Below are 15780 nucleotides of genomic sequence, written 5' to 3' on the forward strand. Positions count from 1 at the left end.
AGATAAGACCAACTATCAAGATTCCCCGTGTAAGTGGGACACAAAATATTTGGTGTCCTGCTTACATATGGAACAACTACCATCGATCAAGTTTATATTTGCATAACATCCAACACGATATTAAATATCACTAGCAGTAACAAGAAACAATTCATTAGCAGTGTCTACATGGTAACTAGATACAAGTCTGAACTTGATATCCAGAATTAATATAACTGGAACAAACTGTATACTGCACTGAAATCCGAAAAGGAAGTCATGCTGACCATAAGTCAGGTAAGTTTGGTATATTGTATTAATTCCTTACTAGAAGAACCATCCCACAGAAATCAAAACCATTGCAGTGTTTCCTTAGCTAAGTACACTGGTTAATAGAGAGGTGGGTATGAGGAGGAGGGGAAGGGGGTCAACAGGAATAATTGTTATCAACCTGCATACACTGTTACATAACTTCCTATTTACTGTACAGTAAGGTGTACAGTACACTAACAAAAAAATTGTACGCAAACAAGGCTTGAGAGTGGACGGTTTTCTTTCTTCTTACAAACAAACAATTAAACTCCAACATTTAAAAAACAATTGAGAATATTAAAATGTAATTATATGAACTTTCACTATTAAACTTGCCAATTAAAGTGCAAAGTTTTTCATACGATAATATACTCGCTATCAATTAACTAACAAAGTTTGTCCTTTATTTTCAAATTTAAATTCATTTTCATGCAGTTTCCACAGACATCAAACAAGGCTTGAGAGTGGATGGTTTACTTTCTTCTTACAAACAAACATTTAAACTTCAACATTTAAAAAAAATTTAGAATATTAAAATGTAATTGTATGAACTTTAACTATTAAACTTGCCAATTAAAGTGCACAGTTTTGTCATATGATAAAACACTCACTTTCATTAAAATAACAAAGTATGTCCTTTATTTTCAAATTTAAATTCATGTTCCTGCAGTTTCAACAGACATCAAACAAGACTTGAGAGTGGACGGTTTTCTTTCTTCAATAACATTTAAACTCCAACATTTAATTTTTTTTTAGAATATTAAAATGCAATTATGAACTTTCACTTTGAAACTTGCCAATTAAAAGTGCAGTTTTGTCATATGATAATACACTCACTTTCAATTAACTAACAAAGTATGTCCTTTCAAATTTAAATTCATGTTGAGGCAGTTTCAACAAACAGATCTACTTTTTTCTTGTAAATAACTCAAACAGTAACTTTATTAATTTTAAAATATGGAATCGTGCAAAGAAAACACTTGCCACTAATAAGTCTTCTTTTAATGCATTTTCCAACAAGAAATCCATACAAAATAACTTTCTGACCTATGGCTACCAATTAATAACTTTATGCCTCCACCCACCTAAATTATTTGCTACATTTAACTGCTTAATCATTTTTAGATTCATCAAGATGAAGAATTACAAAACTCAATAAAAGTTACTTTTGAATGCAATCGCAATGCATCACACACATACATACACACATCATCACCATTGCATAGATTCATGTGGACTTTGGCATGGAATAAAAAGTGGGAAATTGATTACTAGACTTCATGCTGAACTTTCATTTTCATTTCATTATACAGAGCATCAACCTTTGCTTGACCAGCAATTGCAAAAGGCCCATTTCCAATCATGTGAAGTGGCCCATGAATAACATACTTTCCATGAATTTTCTCACTGTCAGGCCTTTTTGGCCAATCATATATCATGCTCTTTGCGTTTCGCACCCTGTGCAGGAATTTAAAGATAAAGAAATCCCCATCTAAATCAACTAATTTTCCAACATAGTACTCGTTGTCATAAAATACTGCATAGTATTTTTCTTTTTCCATGTTGATGCCCCGTTGATGTGGTCCAATCTTATATCTAGTCATTTGAGGGTCAGCAATGACTTCTGCAGAAGTATTAGGAGGAGCATCATAAGTCTTGGAGTTGCTGGGAGTAACATCATCAGTGTCACCATTGTCACCTGCAAAAAAGGATGTAATGTCTTCCTTTAAACAAACAATACTGTACATACATTGTACATTAATGTTAAAGCTGAAAGAAAATTGGTTGAAAAGAGAGAAATTCAAGGTATTAGGGAAAGGTTGAGTGCTCTCAGGTTTTGGATGGTAGCTATATTATATTGTAATAGTGAAATTCAGAGACCTATTGCTATTTGAAATTCCCACAACAAATTTTAAAGCTGAAAGAGGAACCCCAGTTCTAAATTGTAGAATATCAGTAGTACATTTTGCTGAATAGAGTTTATTACCTACATCAGAAACTACAGCAAATAAATTATATATTATATTCATGGTATTATAGCATGAACTTGTAGCAGTCAATGCATATTTAAAACAAAGAGAGAAAAAAAATATTTGGTTGTCCTTCATTAGGTACTATACCTTGTGCAGACAGTTTAAAATTCTTCCAATCATTCACATAGAGATGGTTTTCACAGTCTGTGTCATCTTCCTTCACACAAGCTGTGCAGAAACAGGACAGATTTCGGACAGAAACGACACCACCTTTGATGCTTTTCACACAATGGATATTTCTAGTACCTGGCACAGTCTTAACTGATCTGTGGTATCTTTCCCTGTCAACTTCCTCCTGATGTACATAAAAGATTGTGCGTAGAAACTTGTCACAACAGTTGCCAGACTCTATACCCCTTGTCAGCTTCTCCTGACAATAGTCATACAAGCCCCTTGCATCTTTGATGATGACGCTCCCAGTCTTGACAGCAGTTGATGCATGAAACTTGACCACAGCACTCTCACCGTCGCTGGCACCCTTTCCATGACGGGTGCCTGAAAAATTATGTTGGATGGGGAACCCATAATCTTCAATAGAGTAGCTTATGTCCGATATGGGGCCTTTCGACTTGTACTGACTACTGCATCCATCTGAATAGCGGTACAGCCTGGTGACTGGTAGCTTCCGAGCCAAAGTAAGGTGTTGGCAAACAACCTGCTGGAATGCATTAACAAGATGATAGTCATGGGTTAGGTCATTGCTAATCATAATACAGGATTCAGTGACTAGCTGATCACACTGAGGGCACCTATAATAATTGACAATGGGATGGACTGTTACAGAATCTTGCGAGTAGTATGCGCTCTGGACTTCTCTTTGATATGCACATTTGTAGTTTTCAGCAAAGTCCAAAATGCTGAGTACGGAGCCAGAGGGGAGATTCTGTTTTAATTGTAATTCTTGCTTGCGTTGCCAGTCCTTATTGAATAGATGTTGTGCAAATGGTACTGTTTCCACTTTCAGTTCTTCAATCATATCTTTCACTGTTCCGGTTTTGATTATAAGTGAGCGTTTCTTAACAGCCTTGGTTGCTTTGTTGGAATGGTACATTGTCGATACAAGTTCCCATCTCTTCCACTGAATTTGTTTCTCTTCCTGTGTCAGCAAAGGTGCCAGGTGCGTATCTATTTTGTCCACTCCACAAGTATCACATTCCCTCATAATACATATCAGTTTATGAAATTCTTCTCCTGTGGACTTCTCACAGAGGGTAAAACTAGTTAATGCATAAGGATCTTTCACATGTTGAGAATGAGCATCAATGGCAGACAACTGAGCATTGGCTGAATTTATTTTCAACTGTATGTTTTCACAATACTCACACAGACACCCACTGTACTTTGCTTGTTGTTTGGTTTTAACATGACTGGGACGTAGTTTTGAGAAAGTTGAGAAGGAGACCTGTCCATCTGGGTAACATTTGTTGTAGAGCTGGTGTGATTCCTTCAAACTTCGGTCCATGATGTACCTGGGTTTTCCAGACTTCTTACCGACGAATTTCTTGTCTGGCAATTCATTTGAACTAATTTCATAGTAATGTTGAATGTCTTCAATTGTTGAGAGGGACACTCTTTTCCTTCCTGCAGAATATCGGATTGCCTTGCCAAGAACCTTTCTACTGACACCAAAACGTCTGCTAGCTTGTCGTTGAAACTTGCATTTCTTAACCACTGAAAGGATTGAGGCTAAGGATCTTCTTTTCAAGGAGGTCTTTGGTTCTTTGAGACCTATACTCACAGCATCCATAATCACATCTTCTAATTGCTGTTTCTTACTAACTCTAACACCAGCACTGCTAAAAGCAGATGTTTTAGTAGGAGAAGCAGTGCTAATCAAATCAATGGTAGTTGCAACAAATGCAGCTGTTTTCTTTGGCATGCTTTTCCTTGCTCTTTCTAAGGCTTTTCGCTTTGCAGCATCTGATCGGATGTCAATACTCTCCTCCCCTTCCTTCTGTTTGGACTTTAACTCTTCTGTCATTAGCCTTAGTTCTTCCTCCTTTGCACGTAGCTGTTGTTCAAGCTCTTTTACACGTTGTGTTTCTGCTTGCAGCTTTTTCTGCTCTTCTTTAAAAAATTTGCTCATCGTATCTTTCTTTGATTGGTGATACTTTTCTCTTCTTCTCGCTTTAACTTTCTCTCTTTCCATCATCGACAAATTTGCACGCTGCTGCTGTTTCCGCAATCTGTCTTTGGATTTTTGTTTTTCATGTGCTGTTCTTGTCATTGGTTTCCTTTTTTTCTCTGCTTCTTTCTGAACTCGTCGTCGAGCTTGGTATTTCTTCATTCTTTTACGGCATCCATCATTGTAAGCCACTTTCCTATTGTACCATACAAGAGCATTTTCCTGTTCTGCTGGAGAGAGGTTTCTCTTGCGTTGCAATTCTGTCTCTGCAACTGCCATCTCGAGCCTGTATTGCTTACTGTAAGCTTTTGCTTTTTCTTTTTCACTCTCATATTTCTTAGGATTCTTGATTTTTAGTTTGTCCCTCCAGTTCTGGGTCTTTGACTTTTTCTTCTCTAGCTGTAATGTCTCCTCAGCGCCCCTGGAAGATTCCATACTCCTGGAGGCATCATGACCACAGTCTGCCGTCTTTACGAGGCGAACCCGGAGATTAAATGGCAGTGGCATATTTCACCACAAACTATACCTGCAATGCAATAAAAAATGTAGCAGATGAAATAAAGTCCTTATTACATCATAAAAAAAATCAAAAAAGATCACAAAAAACTGAGAGGATTGCTTCCTGGGCAGGGGGATAAAAAAATTAAATGAGGGGGGGGGGAGAGCAATACTAGAGACTTGAAAAAGATCAGCTTCAAATAATCAACACTTGAGAGTTGTACTATTTTTATAAGGCCTTTTATTATTTTTCAAGGTGAGAAGGGGGGGGGGTGGGGAGGAACCTATGATAGCCTATGTCATAGACAGTTCTCTGGTTAGATCCTCGATGCCTGTTTGTTGAGCTAGCTCATCCTTTCTCAACCTGCTCATTTCTGCCAGGGCACTTAACTATGCTAAAAAATGTAGCAGATGAAATAAAGTCCTTATTACATCATAGAAAAAAATAAAAAAAGATCACAAAAAACTGAGAAGATTGCTTCCTGGGCGTGTATTTTTTTTTTCCAGGACGAACGTGGGCATCGGCCAATCAAATCCCTGGATTCCAAACATGTGACGCTTTTTCCAAAAACATGTTCTGAATCTTTTTTCCTAGTTTTGACCCCAGATTATGAACGACAATCCTGCAATTTCATAGAAACTGCATCCTTAACCCACTTTCTAAATCCTAACTCTGATTTCAAAGGAATTTGTAAATTCCTGAAAAACCTGAAACCCACGTTCGTCCTGGGAAAAAAAAAGCTTCCTGGGAAGGGGGATAAAAAAAATTAAATGAGGGGGGTAGAGCAATACTGTATAGACTTGAAAAAGATCAGCTTCAAATAATCAACACTTGACAGTTGTACTATTTTTATTAGGACTTTTATTATTTTTCAAGGTGAGAAGGGGGGGGGGGGTGGGGAGGAACCTATGATAGCCTATGTCATAGACAGTTCTCTGGTTAGATCCTCGATGCCTGTTTGTTGAGCTCATCCTTTCTCAACCTGCTCATTTCTGCCAGGGCACTTAACTATGCTATCCTAATCATAGCCTAATGTTATACTTATAGCTATGTCTATGTTAACACTGGGCTTAGTAACGTTAGGCTAGGCTTATACGTCTATGAAGTGAAAATAAAGGTATTAAAAAGATTTAGGCAAAGAATACTGAGCTATAAAACCAAACAGACCGAATTCCATACTTTTCGCTTCACAAAAGATGCCTAAAATCAACGAGAGTTTCTCATCGTAACAACGTCATATAGGCTCGGACCTAGGCCTAGCCTACACAACATTTTGGTGTCCTGCAACGAACGTTACGTTGTTACCAGTATTATTCCATCAATTCAATTATAATAAACGACAAAGCGTTTTAATCAGCTTAAAATGTGTTTGAAGCTACTTCGCGGAAAACATCCTACACATTATCCTACTCAGCCGCGCTTCGAACGTTGCATTTTAATATACGCTTGCAGTAATTAACAGTTTTGTTTACATCGTAAGTTCAGGACACGAACACCATAGTGTCACATTTGACAGCAACACTACATTGTGAAAGTAACCTTAGGATACCTCCGAGATAAACGATTACGGTGAGGGACTTTGACTTCAGTATTAACCTCGATCTAAATGTTTTGCATAGTTTAAGCTTCAAAAAAATAATTCTCACCTGTTTTTCTGCCACAGAAAGTTGTCACAACGTAAAATTAGCTACATCGTAAAAGTTAGGACACGAAATAAAACTTCAGCTTTTGTTTTCGTCTGCTACCATTTGTGTTTACGTAAAAGCGGGAATTCCCTCATCTACATCCGGGACATTGAATTAGCAGACGATAGTAAGCTTTACGCAATGTGTTAGTAAATACTGATCACTGAAGTTTATAACAACGTAAAATATTTTTAGGACACGAAATGAAAGACTAAAAGTTTCACCTGTTTATTTTCGAGACACTTTTAGCAATACCGTAACATTGTTTTCATTTATAGTATTGTTTGTCATCATTAACTCTTAAGCAGATAAAACAATGTAGTACATGCCTTTTATTTTCAAATATACATGGTGGAAAACTGATGTTCCCTACGTAAGTGTTAAGGACACGAAAACTTACGTCGTAAGTTGCAAAGTGATCACTTCACTGCATAACGAACACGAACCAATATAAAGCGAAATTTCGAATAACGTGAAGGAGACCTATGTTATTATTTACTTCGAACAAATAATCGACGAATTTACCCTGTTATGATAAAATACAGCATATTTAATAACAACTGTTGAAATGTCACAGATAAACAGCAAAAAATGATGGGACACCATTAACAAATCTACAAAAAAAACATGGTTGTCAACACATTTATTTTTTAGTGTTGGTACCATAACAAAGACATATTAATGCACATAAATATTTACCACATGAATAATTCATTGCAACTTAATAGTGAGAAAGGATTAGTACACAAGGAAAGTGGTGCATTAAACAGCATTGGTACCCATAAAAAAATAAACACCCATTAACAAGTCTACCAAATTCTATTAGTTCCAATCTTCTGCAGTTTGGAACTTAACAGCTGTATTGTTTGGATCAGGCCTGCGTTGATAATGCAGCCAAGTGGTGTATAGATGCCAATTTTTGCAGTAACGTTTATGTATTTTAGCCTGTGATGCGGTAAATCTGTTCTAGATATTTGTTTGCGTTCAACAAAGACATCCAAATAGGCCACAGTTTAAGTCCTAGACCTTTACATTCATTACAATGAGTTTCTGTCTGAACATTTACCAACCTGCTTTTGTCATATAGGATTCTAGGCACAACCTTGAGTTTGTAAACATTCACTGATTACATGCATTTGTTCAAAGAAAATCTATCTTTTTTTGCTTTTGCAGATTCAAGATGCAGGGAACCACTTAAAAGCTGCTCTGAACATCATATCCAACACTGACTCTGACTGTGAATTTGAGACAGGAGAAGAAGTCGTCATGGTAATGAGTAGGATAGCTTAAAGGGATTGCCTGCTTTAATTAAATCAATAATTAGAAGTACATTTTACCTTAAAGAGAAGACAAACAATTCAGTGATGACTGAAGGGAAAGTCCCTTGTCTATAAACATTGTACCAGTTTAAAAGGTTTTAACCTTTAAAAAACTGTGATTTATTTTCTTAAATTTGAGAATAAAATGTAATTATTTCTCTCTATTTTTTAATGTTATCCACATTCTTTAAAACTGTAGTTAATGATGCAAACACCCTCCCCCCTTCCCTTGTGCACTAATTTTGATATTCTTAGCTACAGTATATTAGTTCATACATTTATGTAGACTATGATTAAGTGATCAAATGTAAATAGTTTGCCAAACGACAAAGAAGGAAGCACAAAATAAAACATGTTTAATTAGGTATTAAGACGACATTAATTGATAATTTGGGATTCTGTGGTACGTTTGGGCTGGGATTGATTCATCACTAAAATGTATTTTATCAAAAATGGGATATTACCAACTGTCAGTTTTGGAGTAATATTAATTTAGGACTAGTGTGAACCCTTTAACATTGATCTATATCTAAACTACAGACATCATCGTACACCAAAATATAAACAAATTAATCTACGACCATTCTGGATGGGTGCCACTTCATACATGATAAGACTTCACCTTTAGTTAAGACTTTAATTTGAATGAAAGTACCCCTACACTTGTAGGCATCGTTGTATACGATAAAGTCAAGTCCTTGCTCTTAAATTTCCTCCAAGTGAAATTGATGTTCACGTCATTCTTTGATGAATCTTGTAAACAGTCTTTGGACTCAAAGGTGTAATGTTTTGAGAGTTTTTTTCCAGGAATTTCAGACTCTCTGTGTAATTTTCCCGTATTATTTTTCAAGCTAGACATATTTGCAATTTTAGTTGAACTTTGTCAGATTTGCAAACTTGTAGGTTTTTAACACCAAGCTGCTGTGAGATTGATTTGTCTGTTGACAAAGTGATTTTCAGACTCTTGGTACCAGCAGATAATGAAATGGTTTTAAAGGAATGTTTCCAAATAAATGTTGTGAAAAAATAGAGCAGACAACAAATGCTCCTCAATGCTGGTTGAAAACTGTCATCCCTTTATCTTATTCCTTACTGTAGCCTATGGATATAGCTAACTAACTCTGCTCAATGAATTCCTGTTACCCCAAGATTGGATTCACATGGTCTGGAAAGTCCTGTTTGTTTGTTTTTGTATGTCTCCCTCATCAAACAGTAACAAAAGGGATTAGCTATGTTATTAGACTTACTATCCGTAGCCTAACATTAGGTTGTCATTAGTGTGTAGGCTTCATAGTATATCCGTAAGACATGTTTGGCAATACATTCTTAATAAAGAGTGTAATTTCATCTGTTTAAAAGGGTGGGAACCATGTAGATTGCTGGATCATCTCCAGGAAATATTCAGAGAAAAAATCAGTATGCCAGACTGATAGTTGAAGAGCCTTCCGAGATATTTTGAATAAAATCTAGATATGGTTATCTGAAGGTCGCTTATAAGATTAAGTGTGAGATAAGGTTTTGTTACTCCAGGAAACTGAATAGTATCCTTCAGCAGATGTTTGTAAGAGAAATGGCATCTTTTCCTCTTTGAATACCTGATTTGAAGACGATATAGAAATGATAAAGAAATAAAGACTTCTTTGCGGCTTTATCGTCATGGCGATGTCATTCACCTTGATGTGGTCAGGTATATTTACCAAAGCTAAAACATCCATACCTTCGTAGTTAAAAACGTTTAATGGGCGTGATTTTCACCAATTGATGGCAAAGGTTTACTGACAATTTTTTGGCTTATTCATCCTGAGTAAGCCATCATACTTCTTTGAAGTGTATCATTATGTGTACACACATTGTAATAACAGTTATTAATGGTAAAATGGATTTAATTACAAAATATTTACACTGATAACTTGCATCAGGGATTTGCACAGCTGTGTTTCAAGTGCTTTCTGAAATCAGACTGTAGTTGTACATGGTAAACAAAGGATACTTTATATACAGTACATATATAGCATCATAGCTTCATGAAAATTTGTTGGCTAATATAAAATTGATATAATTGCACTATGTCAGGTCTAGTACTATTAGGAATGGACATAATGTTACAGAGCAGAGTAGAGAAAGTGGTATCATGTTGCTAAAAACTGCTTGTTGTTTTACTAATGTAAACATATCTTACCTATCAAAAATATGATTAATTATTAATTTCTTATTTCAAGATGATCAGAGCAGATGTTTAACCTTTACAAATGTATCTGAATATAATAAACAGGGCAGGCATTGTTCTAAGCAATTAACTGACAAGCCTAATTACTCACATCTTGTTTCATGAGACACCTTTGTTGAGAACACTGCAGGGTTACTTGATGAAATATAATTTGTTCAGAAATTTAAATATGAGAAATATGGTCATAAAGTTGATTGTCAATGATGCATTGTATTACATTTATTCTGCTTTATTCTTTTTTGTTTGAATTAGCTGATGGACAGCATTATGTCTCACATCCAGAAAGGCCAGCAAAGACTCTTAAATCCTGCCAAACCAACGTTAGAAGATGTATTCTGTAATAAGTTCATTGTAAGTTACCATTGAAGCTCAGAAAAGTTACCATATTACACTATGTATGCTGTAATAAGTTCATTGTAAGTTACCCTTGAAGCTCAGAAAAGCTACCATATTACATGATGTATTCTGTAATAAGTTCATTGTAAGTTACCATTGAAGCTCAGAAAAGCTACTATATTACACTATTCATTCTGTAATAAGTTCATTGTAAGTTACCATTGAAGCTCAGAAAAGCTACCATATTACACTATGTATTCTGTAATAAGTTCATTGTAAGTTACCATTGAAGCTTAGAAAAGCTACCATATTACACTATGTATTCTGTAATAAGTTCATTGTAAGTTACCCTTGAAGCTCAAAAAATCTACCATATTACACTATGTATTCTGTAATAAGTTCATTGTAAGTTACCATTGAAGCTCAGAAAAGCTACCATATTACACTATGTATTCTGTAATAAGTTCATTGTAAGTTACCATTGAAGCTCAGAAAAGCTACCATATTACACTATGTATTCTGTAATAAGTTCATTGTAAGTTACCATTGAAGCTTAGAAAAGCTACCATATTACACTATGTATTCTGTAGTAAGTTCATTGTAAGTTACCCTTGAAGCTCAGAAAAGCTACCATATTACACTATGTATTCTGTAATAAGTTCATTGTAAGTTACCATTGAAGCTCAGAAAAGCTACCATATTACATGATGTATTCTGTAATAAGTTCATTGTAAGTTACCATTGAAGCTCAGAAAAGCTACCATATTACACTATTCATTCTGTAATAAGTTCATTGTAAGTTACCATTGAAGCTCAGAAAAGCTACCATATTACACTATGTATTCTGTAATAAGTTCATTGTAAGTTACCCTTGAAGCTCAGAAAAGCTACCATATTACATGATGTATTCTGTAATAAGTTCATTGTAAGTTACCATTGAAGCTCAGAAAAGCTACCATATTACACTATGTATTCTGTAATAAGTTCATTGTAAGTTACCATTGAAGCTTAGAAAAGCTACCATATTACACTATGTATTCTGTAATAAGTTCATTGTAAGTTACCATTGAAGCTCAGAAAAGCTACCATATTACACTATGTATTCTGTAATAAGTTCATTGTAAGTTACCATTGAAGCTCAGAAAAGCTACCATATTACACTATGTATTCTGTTTAAGTTCATTGTAAGTTACCCTTGAAGCTCAGAAAAGCTACCATATTACATGATGTATTCTGTAATAAGTTCATTGTAAGTTACCATTGAAGTTCAGAAAAGCTACCATATTACACTATGTATTCTGTAATAAGTTCATTGTAAGTTACCATTGAAGCTTAGAAAAGCTACCATATTACACTATGTATTCTGTAATAAGTTCATTGTAAGTTACCCTTGAAGCTTAGAAAAGCTACCATATTACACTATGTATTCTGTAATAAGTTCATTGTAAGTTACCCTTGAAGCTCAGAAAAGCTACCATATTACACTATTCATTCTGTAATAAGTTCATTGTAAGTTACCATTGAAGCTCAGAAAAGCTACCATATTACACTATTCATTCTGTAATAAGTTCATTGTAAGTTACCATTGAAGCTCAGAAAAGCTACCATATTACACTATTCATTCTGTAATAAGTTCATTGTAAGTTACCATTGAAGCTCAGAAAAGCTACCATATTACACTATTCATTCTGTAATAAGTTCATTGTAAGTTACCATTGAAGCTCAGAAAAGCTACCATATTACACTATTCATTCTGTAATAAGTTCATTGTAAGTTACCATTGAAGCTCAGAAAAGCTACCATATTACACTATTCATTCTGTAATAAGTTCATTGTAAGTTACCATTGAAGCTCAGAAAAGCTACCATATTACACTATTCATTCTGTAATAAGTTCATTGTAAGTTACCATTGAAGCTCAGAAAAGCTACCATATTACACTATTCATTCTGTAATAAGTTCATTGTAAGTTACCATTGAAGCTCAGAAAAGCTACTATATTACACTATTCATTCTGTTATAAGTTCATTGTAAGTTACCATTGAAGCTCAGAAAAGCTACCATATTACACTATTCATTCTGTAATAAGTTCATTGTAAGTTACCATTGAAGCTCAGAAAAGCTACCATATTACACTATTCATTCTGTAATAAGTTCATTGTAAGTTACCATTGAAGCTCAGAAAAGCTACCATATTACACTATGTATTCTGTAATAAGTTCATTGTAAGTTACCATTGAAGCTTAGAAAAGCTACCATATTACACTATGTATTCTGTAATAAGTTCATTGTAAGTTACCCTTGAAGCTCATAAAAGCTACCATATTACATTATGTATTCTGTAATAAGTTTATCAGTAATATAATCTTGGAAAGAATAATACCTCTTCAAGTTCTGTTTTGTAATATAAATTCATTGTTAGTTAGTTTTTAACCTGTTACCCCTGTTACTATAGGATGTATTCCGGAGTTCATTTGAAATTTTTAGTCCCAAATCTGTGAATTTGCTGTGAACTTAGAATGATGATCTCAAGTCAATGAGTCTGTGGTAACTTAGAACAATTATCTCAAGTCAATGAACTGTGGTAATGTAGTATGCTGCTCATGTTTTACGAGTTTGTGGAAGAATAAGACAGAGATTTCAAGTTAATGGTTAAGACTGGCATTTAAGATGAGTCCACTCTTCAAATGTTCTAATACATCAATTTAAAAATTTATTTTGAACAATGTTAATATCTAGTCTGGATATACAAGAAGACCATGATGATGATATCGTCATATTTTTTATGGTTGTGAAATTTAAACAGAACCGTTACATGAAGGATGCATTCTTTTCTCTCTTGAGGATTAGTAACTTTTTGGATTCCCTCCGATGTTATCTTCAAACCATGGTATTAGCTTTTCTTCTCTTCTCCATTATCCTCCAGAAAAGCCTTTATCCACCTCTACCCCAGGACATGCTCCTAGATTTTTACTTACAAGGGGCAAAATTGGTTCTTCAAGTTTATCATTTACACGCTTCTCCGGTGCCAAAGCTCCAAGTAAGTTCCTCTTCTTCCTCTGCTTCTTTCTTTCATTCAATGTTATCCAGACAGATTAAATGTACTTACCCATTACCAGTTCAAAATAAAAATTAAAATAAAATAAAACTGTTAGCAAACTGCTTTTCCACTAGAGAGCCTGTGTAGGAGAATGTGTAAAGTTGTGAAGTTGTGTAAAGTAATGTGTAAGTTGGCCTGACGTTTTGATCCTCTTCAAAGGATCTTCTTCAAAGGCTAAATGACAAGTAACAGTAACAGAAGGGACAAAAACACGCACAGAAAACAGACAGGTTAATGAGCATGACGAACACTAAGAGATGGATGTAAGGGGATTAGTAGACAAGGGATGGAGAGAAGAAAGAAAGAAACCAACAGGGGAAGAGGAGAGGTAGGAGATAAACAGTGGAGGGACAAAGAGAGGATTAAGGGAAGGGGCTTGGGAATTACCAGTTCCTAAGAATCACCCGGTGATCACTCGGGTGTCACATGATCATTCTTCCCTGGTTGATTTCTTGCTTGACAGTCGTACAATAATGTCAACACACTCTGTACAGACAGGCTGGTTGGTTACTATGGCAACTGTATTATTGTACAAGTACTGCATTAACTCCATGAAATGAGTTCTGCTCAATTCCAGCTCAAAATAGGTTTTCACTTGTTAAGAACTTGTTTGCTATTTCCTAGGTAGATTTCCATGTTCTTTGTTTACTTATATGTGTCTAAATATCGGCATTTACCTTCAGAGTTCGGTTCTTCATGAACACGTCTCCAATTCTTGCACAAAAGAAAAGTTACCAAGCAGTAAATAACACTTCGGGTTGGTACTGGTTTCTTGACTTGACAATGTCCTCGCTACTTTAAAAAAAAACTTGAGTTATGTAATATTTATTTCTGTAATGTAACTATTTGATTTTATTGAGCATTAAGATAAGATTGTGTTAAGTTTGATATTGTGTTTTTTTTTCTCATGAAACAGAAACCTAGTATTATCACTGCAGGACCTCGAAATAGGAACATAATGTAAGTATATTTTAATAGAATCATTAACAGGAATTATATCTCCATCTGTTAACTGAAATGATACCCTGGGCAAATCATTAAATATGCCACATTGGTAACACTTTCATTTGCATTTCATTATCGGGTTTAAAAATAGAAATGACCTTTGGACATCCTTTGTCAGGAACAAGGTCAGGAACAAGGTCAGGAACAAAGATGGTCGTGGAAGCTTCCAAGAAGCAATACACACAACAAGGGAAAAGTAATGCACTTTTGTGATCTCAGATTTATAGTTCTTAGTATGGAACTAAATCTTACAGTTGATTTTGTTTTTTGGGATATTCCCCCACCCCCCTCCCTCCTCCGGGGGTTGGTGAAAATAAATCTGCTGATGTTGGAAACAGTGGCAATGTGAAGGAAATATTGAAATAACGTTCTTGTTAGTTTGACGAGAAAATCAATTGTTTTCCAGATACTGTGCAAGTCAGCTTGTTAGAGAGGATCTTATGTAGTTCAGATCTGTCAGTCAGGTCTGTAAATAATGTAACTGACATGAGCTGTTGGATCTTATTGTCTTCACAGAGAAATTGGATCTTCGAAATATGAAGTCGCAACAACAGCAACGGTTGAGTCTCACATTCCGTGGGTCAGAGAGGTCATCACTTGCTTGACCTTTGCCCTTCAGCTCTGCCAATCACTTAAAGACAAAGTAGGTGTAATAATGTATAAATTGAATTTAACGCCACTCAGTTTGTATCTTGAGGACATCGTAGTCAAGACCACTACACTCTCATCTATTTTTTGTAAGATGCTCTGTTTTGGTTTAAGTTTATCAACAACATTTTTCTTACCGCAGTGCTGCCCTCATCCTTCTTTCATTCAAACCTTCCTGGCTTAAGATTTTACTTTTTAACTGCTACAGTGAATTGTTTAACCTTCTCATTACTATGGTTTAGGATTGTGACTTCTGTCATTCCTTCTCTGTGTAAGATTGGGACAAGGGTCCTATTGTGAGGTGGTCATGTTTTATCTGGGGACATGATATGGTGATGTTGCTACCCCACCGCCCCCCTTCTGTTGACATAACATTTAGCGGGAGGGGTGGCATTTTGAGGATCACCAAGTGTTTTGTTGGTTCTATGTTTCTAGGATACACCCAAATTTGAAACACCTCATCCAGGCACAAGTATTTTCGTTTGTTTGAGATAAAACTCCAATTCCAAAAGA

At 35.3% G+C, this 15780-nt stretch overlaps 2 protein-coding genes across 3 annotated transcripts in view; one reads left to right on the forward strand and one right to left on the reverse strand.

Annotated features, from left to right (window-relative positions):
* The window catches only part of LOC139980856 (protein rogdi homolog), a 44592-nt gene that overhangs the window by 22331 nt on the left and 6481 nt on the right, over positions 1-15780 (forward strand). For both annotated transcript variants that reach the window (XM_071992837.1, XM_071992838.1), the window contains 5 exons: positions 7807-7902; positions 10432-10530; positions 13441-13554; positions 14531-14574; positions 15136-15262. In XM_071992837.1, coding sequence (XP_071848938.1) covers positions 7807-7902; positions 10432-10530; positions 13441-13554; positions 14531-14574; positions 15136-15262 — 480 coding nt within the window. The remainder of the gene's footprint in view (positions 1-7806; positions 7903-10431; positions 10531-13440; positions 13555-14530; positions 14575-15135; positions 15263-15780) is intronic.
* On the reverse strand, positions 814-7434 carry LOC139981168 (uncharacterized). The gene is made up of 2 exons (XM_071993362.1): positions 2412-7434; positions 814-1990 (listed from the first exon to the last, which is right to left on the reverse strand). Exons 1-2 carry the CDS (start codon positions 4954-4956, stop codon positions 1563-1565), a joined length of 2973 nt encoding a protein of 990 aa, XP_071849463.1. The 5' UTR covers positions 4957-7434; the 3' UTR covers positions 814-1562.

Source organism: Apostichopus japonicus, chromosome 15 (assembly GCF_037975245.1).
Source record: "Apostichopus japonicus isolate 1M-3 chromosome 15, ASM3797524v1, whole genome shotgun sequence".
In the NCBI taxonomy this organism is placed as follows: domain Eukaryota; kingdom Metazoa; phylum Echinodermata; class Holothuroidea; order Aspidochirotida; family Stichopodidae; genus Apostichopus; species Apostichopus japonicus.